The following is a 6690-nucleotide window of genomic DNA, read 5'->3' as shown; positions in this document are numbered from 1 at the left end:
TGGAAGTGCAGGAGTCGTCTGTTGGACATAACACTGGTCTAAAACACGTTCAAAGTAAAGTTTTCATCCAGCAGATCACATCGGCCCTTTAAACTCATGTGAAGCTGAGAGCTGCTAAACAGTTCTTATTGTAAATGTTAACACTCACAAGCATTTATTTTATGATATTCAATTTATAAAGGAAAAAAAAAGGTCCTTTTACCTGCTTTATTGCAATGGTAGTTTTGCGTAGTTACCCCCCCAACAAGCAGCTCATCTGCTCCACAGCAACAAAATGAGTCAATTTTTTTATGGGTCTTAGAACTATGTGGACAGAGTGAAACATGAATAACATTACTAAAAACTGTAGGAATTATTATTATTTTGTCTACGTGCTTTTTCTTGTGCCCGAATAAAACTGAAAATGACGTTGAATAATCCAATACCATACGTGAAATGAACACGACACAGAAACGTGTCACATGGTTTGTCCATGGAAGCTGTTGCAGGTGAATGTGCAGAGGGAACATGAGGCGTGATGAGCTCCACCTCCTCTGCTTTCAGAGATGGAGGAGGTGAAGTCCAGACAACAAGCTGATTCTGACGGTCAGTGTGTCTTCCTGTAGTAAACAATGGTTGCCACCAGAACTACTGACGCTACCACAGCCACTGTCCTCCAGTGAGAAAATCTACGGATCACCCCCTCCTGGAAGGAAGAAGACGGGAGCGTTAGGAGCCGAGTGATGAACCCATCAAACGTCTGGCTGATGGTCAGCACTCACCCAGCCGCCCTGCTGTACCAGCCAGGAGTACAGCTGTTCTCTGATCACCATCAGGACCCAGCTGATGATGGTTCGGATGTTTTCTAGATGGTTGCTGGTCAGAGCCTTCGACACCAAAGCAAAACAACGCAGAGTCACCGAACAGTGTCAGAAATACCGTCCACGTGTTTTCACAATGTGTCTAATTTCACACACGTCTGTGTTAAAAAGTGATACACCAATAGAACACATGAGGAGAACGTGACCGAGCAGCTGACGCTTCTAGAGCACAGGGGTCCAAACCGGTTCTGGAGGACGCCCTTTCCTGCAGGTTTCAGATGTCGCGCTGCGGTAAAACCCACTGTTACATCGGTTACCACATAGTTTACCTCCTCTGCCACCAGTGTTTTCAAGGCACTTTGAACGCACCATCACCATTGAGGCGTGGGACAGACGCAGTCAGTAAACTGAAGACTGGAGATACTATTGTTATGAAGGAAGATGGAAGATGGATCGACAGGACATCGGTGATTCGCCGTGCTGCTGTAAGTCGGGGTTAATCAGCGGGTAGGTGTGGGTTCAACGGGTGGAACAGGAGGTAAACCTGCAGCTAGGGAATGAGATTAAAACAAATGTAATGGAAAGAAATAAGTTTTGTTTCTGATTCAGTGTTTATTAGGAACAAAAACAATCCCCTGTCTGTGCCATATTGATGCATCTGCTGTTTAAGGCGGATTCATTGGTTTGATTATAGAAAATCAGATAGCACAAGAAGAACTGACGGTATTTCATCCTCTCTTGTACGTTCTTTGTATTGCGTAGAATCATTTTGAATCGCATCATGGATTGTATTGAATCGAATCACCGTGTATGAATTAAAATCGTTGTCAAATCCTTAATGAATCCAATGGCATCATGAACAGGGACGAATCGAGACGCGTACGGAATCGTTCTCCGTGGTGGATTCACATCCGTAATCAGTAGATTAGATTAGAAGATTTATGGCCGCTGTTATTCTGGCGCTTGGCCGTGGCTGAGACGCCTCAGTTTCTGCTGAGCAGAGATTTTCAAAATAAAGCACCACATGCTGGCAAACACCACATGTGGACTCATCAGTGATGAAGAACATCAAATCGGACACAAGATGCCGTTTCTCTCATGAAGCAGTGTTTGTTTCTGTACAGTAACTTTTCATTACACTTTGATTCCTGAGATCTTGATATATTTGTTTACTAAAGGAATGGAGGAGTTGATTTCTTTTGCACTCGCGGAAGAACAGATTTTTCCCAACCTACTATTCCGTGATGAAACTGGAATCCAATCGACTTCATTTTCACCCGGAACGTCCGACACAATTGGAACAGAACACAAATTGTACTGATTTAACTGCACATGTCAAACATCCAAACACACTCGTCAGCAGAGGAAGCGGAGCAGCACTGTTACCCTGTGGATGAGTCGGTAGGCCAGGTGGAAGAGCGCCACCACTCTGCCCCAGTTGATTCCGTCAGCAAAGATGCTCCTGGCCACCTTCATGAAGATGTCCTGAGCGCAGTTCCCCTGAACCTGGTTGATGAGTCTGACAGAAAGACGTGCACATGAGTAATGTTGACAACTGTCAGGATAATATGATGCAAATCACAACAATCTTCTTTCAATATTTACATCTTTAACACGCCATAAATCTGTATTAAATGAGAGGAAATACATTTGGAACAGAAACACACTGGACAGGTCAAAGTTCAGCCTGAATCATCAACATCTCAGTGAACAGGTACGTAGTAAACAGGGTACCGTTGGAACTCAGCATTCCTGTTCAACTCGTCTGCGATCTTCAACAACTGATCAACCACGTCTTTGATCTGCGGATCCTGCTGCTCCTTCGAACTTCCTCCCAGATCCTCGGACGAGACTCGTAGCTCAGGGTCCTCTGTGTTCATGCGCTCGATCACATACCTGCCGGAGACAAGCAACGCGTTTGACAGCAAACCAAGCAAACACTGGACCCCAGCGTTGTCTCCTCTCCACTAAACCTCTTCTGTGTTCCTGTGTTCCACATGACAGAACGTCAAGGGACAAGACGTCAGTCCTGGTGTTTTTACAGACACGTACCCTCTGAAGACCACGGCGCCCTGTTCCAGGATGGGATCATCAATGACATCTGCAACAGCAACAACAGCTGACATCAACTCAGCAACTTTGTTTGTCATTGCAGTAGGTTGTGTGTGTTTTTGTTGTTTATAAGTAAATAAAGTGACGGGGGCTATAGCAGTCTTTACAGTTGGTTCTTTGCTGTTTGGAAGTACGTAAAGTGATGTAGTTATAGCTTTGTGTGTGTGTGTGTGTGTGTGTGTGCGTGTGTGTGTGTGTGTGTGTGTGTGTGTCTGTCACCTTCTCCTCCACCTTCTGCTCCCTGAACCTCCTGCTCTCCGGCTTCTTTCTCCTCTCGGCTGTCAGCCATCTTCCAAATGTCCTGTGAGTCAGGAAAGTTTTCTTTTTCCTTCACAGATGCGCTGCCGACATTTGAAGATGAAAGATGACGACGAAGAAGAAACTCTTCTGTCCACTCCGTCAAAAAAATGTTCGTGTCTCCACAGAAGAACACGGAAGTGCCAAGAAAAGTGCGCAGAAGCACATAGGTATCGAACGGCAGTGTTGGACCGACATTCACAAATTCCCAATTTCCGGGTTTAGTTCGGTCGAAATCCTCCAAGAGACACCCCGCCCTGAGGAAAAAAAAAAAAAAAGTCGTCCGGCGTATATGACCAGGGACCGTGTGCAAAGTGCACCACCAAAAAGACGCGCACATGCAGGAAGTTTAATAAGAGTCTTTATTTTCGTATGAGCTGCAGTGTCACTTCATACATCCGCTGCTGTGGTGGCTGGTTTTTTATGCAGATACCGAACTACTATTGGAGGATGTCATGAGTTAAATTCCGGACGCACATTTGCCTTTTCCTACCATGGCGACGAAAACAGTAAGGTACAACAGCGATTTCACAGAACGAAACAAAAACAAATCCTCCAAGATGGACACAGTACATTAGAGTCCGTGCAGGGATCGTCTGCCAATGGCGGAATCCGGAAAAACTATGATTCCCTGAGAATCCATGTCCCTGAAATCATAAGGGGGGAATAAAGCCAAACATGTAAACGAAGCGGGAGGAGACTGAAGAAATATGTGAGTGGTTAAATACAGAAATAAATACAGAATTCAATAATAACTTCTTACACGTGGACCAACACCAGACTCCCCCCATATCAAATTATCATATAATTTTAATATACTTGAATATACTCGCTTCACTGATGCTGTGGAGGTCGAATCGGTTCAACTGCCAGAACCTGTCGAGAGGGAGCAGCAATAGATGGTGGTGCACCTAAAATCCAACAACAACAACAACAACAACAACAACAACAACAACAACAACTATTATTATTATTGTTATTATCATTATTATTACAAAATCACACAAAGTTGAAATTGACACGAAGGCAGGGCGTAGAAACTCTGTGTGTGTGTGTGTGTGTGTGTGTGTGAGTGTGTGTGTGTGTGTGTTTTCAGGAAGTACCTACAAAACAGTAGGTGGCGGTAATTCACCAAAGCTGGATGTCAACCACAGCTAATACGACGACGAAGAAGAATAAGAACCGGAAGCGGCAGAGTAATGGCGTCTACTTGTTGTCTTAACAAACAGTGACATTTGTTTCTGAGCCGTTTCCACTGTTTTACAAGAAAAATGAACAACCGCGCTCCTCCAGAGAAGCGGGAATATCCGGTCTATAATGGCGGCTATCCGGAATCTTCGTACCCCTCCAGCAGACCGAGCACGGCGGCTTTTAACCACACGGACCCCCGAGCTCCTACAACCTTTCACCGGTATGAAAGTGACTCCCAGGGATTCGGTTTCCCTCCTTCGTCCTTTCATGTGGCTCCTCCATTTGCCTTCGACCCCTCCGTCCCGCTGCAGCCACACTTCCGCCCTCCTGCCCCGAACATTCCGCCGCCCGCTCCGGTGAACAGTTACGGCAGCTTCAACGCCCCGACGTTCCAGACTTTTAACCCGTACTATGGACCTGGTCCTCTCAGGGAGCAACAGCCGGCCGCGGGATCCCATCCAGAGCATCTGGACCAGCGTGACTGGAACCAGAGAAGAAGTGAAGACGCAGCAGCAGAGCAGAAGAAGCAGGACGAGCGATGGCTCCAGCGTTTCTTACAGAACAGAGACCGATTGTCCAGGAGCCCCCAGCAGACCCCTCAGACATCTGGCCCTGGCTACAGAGACCAGCTCTGCCTCGCAGCTCAGCTGGTCTCCAGTCTATCCGAGTCCTGTGAATCCCTGAAGACCAACCTGGACAACCAGTGTGCCTGGACTGACTCCTACCTGAAGGCTTTACGTGTGAAAACAGAGCTCCAGGACAAACTGGCGTTCCTAAGTGACAGCGATGCTGTCAGATGCCTTCCGAGCCCAAACTGGCCCGTAATAACAAAAGGAGAGTTCGGAGGCTGAGAGGAAGGAACGTGACGAGAATGGAGGCTGAACAGAGAGAGACGAGAATCGCTGAGAAGGAGGCGGACATCGACAAATGGAGGATGAAGCTCATCCATCAAGAAGAGGAGAAGAAGAAGGTACATCCCCCTCTTTCCTTTACATGTGTCCTGTCCATCCACTCATCCATCGATCCATGTTTCAGGAGCGGGAGCTGACGCTGGCTGCAGACTCTGTCCTGTGTGAGGTGAGAAAGAAGCAGGCCGACATCAAGCGAATGCAGGAGGTTTTTCGTTCTCTGGAGAAACTGCGTAAGCTGAGGAAGGAGGCAGCTTTGAGGAAAGGTGGCCATTTCTGCTGATCACTGTTGATCACAAAGGAAAGCATCATTGCTCTGACTCTAAAGGTGTGTTTGTGTGTGTGTGTGTGTCAGGTATTCTTACTGAGCAGCAATCTGAGGAGACCTTCAACAGCCAGTTGGAGAAGATGAGGTCTGTGATGAGGAAGAGGACGGCCACCTACTCAGCAGAGGAGAAGGCGCTGATGGTGATGCTGGAGGGAGCGCAGGAGGAGGAGCGAAGGAGGGACATGGAGAAAAAACTGAAGAACGAGAGGGACAGACGGCTGCAGATGAAACACAAAGTGGACTCCATGTTGTTTGGAGGTGAGTGTGGACACCAGAGTGGACACCCGCGGTCCTGTTTTCGCTTTGACAGTCACTGATGTTTTCGTCGCTCTCAGATGAGACTCCTGCTGATCCGGACCTGCAGCCCTTCAGAGAATACTACACACAGGCCCAGCGCACGCTACATGCCTTAGTACAGATAAGGTAAAGAGCCACTAATGACCACCAAACTCACATTTACCAAGTCATGGTTTTCGCCTGATGTCACCGATTTCCCCTCATTGACAAGACGTCACAGGTCTTATGGGGGTGGGAGAGAGGTTTGTGATCAGTGTCTCTAACTCTATAAGCTATGAGTATTACCAACAAGAAAGATAAACTTTTATTCATCTTCTGGCGTGTGAGACAGTGGTGTTTCGCCCCAGCTGTTTGACACATCTGTCTGTCTTTCAGGAGGGACTGGGATGTGTTCCTGGTGGCAGCGTATCATCCCGACGGGACCTCGGTCCCTCAGGATTGGGTCCTCCCTGACCCCCCAGCAGACCAGGTGTGGGCCTCCGCTCTGCTCAGCTGTGACGGCCCCTGATGGACTTCACCCTCCATTCACATTTGGTCCCTCCAACGGAGACACTGTGTTTTCTTCTCCGTTCGTCCATTTAGATCAGATTCTCATTAAAATGTGCTCAGAGATGTTGTGGGTTGATGTCGGAGGTGATGTGGGGTACAGGACATGTACGAGCGCTGTAAACACCTTTCAAGCAAACATGAGGGAATGCTGCTAGCGTCCGTTAGCTTTAGGGCATCCGCCTCTAGGAAGGTTTGAATCCAGCTCATG

General features: G+C 47.4%; 2 protein-coding genes across 2 annotated transcripts; one reads left to right on the top strand and one right to left on the bottom strand.

Moving 5' to 3' along the window:
* Positions 1–586: 586 nt before the first annotated feature.
* On the bottom strand, positions 587–3201 carry LOC144739554 (apoptosis regulator BAX-like). The gene is made up of 6 exons (XM_078622495.1): positions 3132–3201; positions 2853–2901; positions 2535–2696; positions 2187–2319; positions 762–866; positions 587–685 (listed from the first exon to the last, which is right to left on the bottom strand). Exons 1-6 carry the CDS (start codon positions 3199–3201, stop codon positions 587–589), a joined length of 618 nt encoding a protein of 205 aa, XP_078478621.1.
* Positions 3202–4480: 1279 nt separating this feature from the next.
* Positions 4481–6441, top strand: LOC144739553 (programmed cell death protein 7-like). Its single transcript, XM_078622493.1, is given in 6 exon segments — positions 4481–5188; positions 5191–5370; positions 5436–5574; positions 5664–5894; positions 5972–6059; positions 6309–6441. Coding segments are annotated over 6 exon segments (1479 nt in total).
* The last annotated feature ends 249 nt before the right edge of the window (positions 6442–6690 follow it).

This window comes from Lampetra planeri, unplaced genomic scaffold (assembly GCF_965212315.1).
Source record: "Lampetra planeri unplaced genomic scaffold, kcLamPlan1.2.h2 scaffold_1564, whole genome shotgun sequence".
NCBI classification, from domain to species: Eukaryota; Metazoa; Chordata; class Hyperoartia; order Petromyzontiformes; family Petromyzontidae; genus Lampetra; species Lampetra planeri.
Note: the sequence above shows the minus strand (reverse complement) of the source record. Positions and strands in the feature narration are given on the sequence as shown.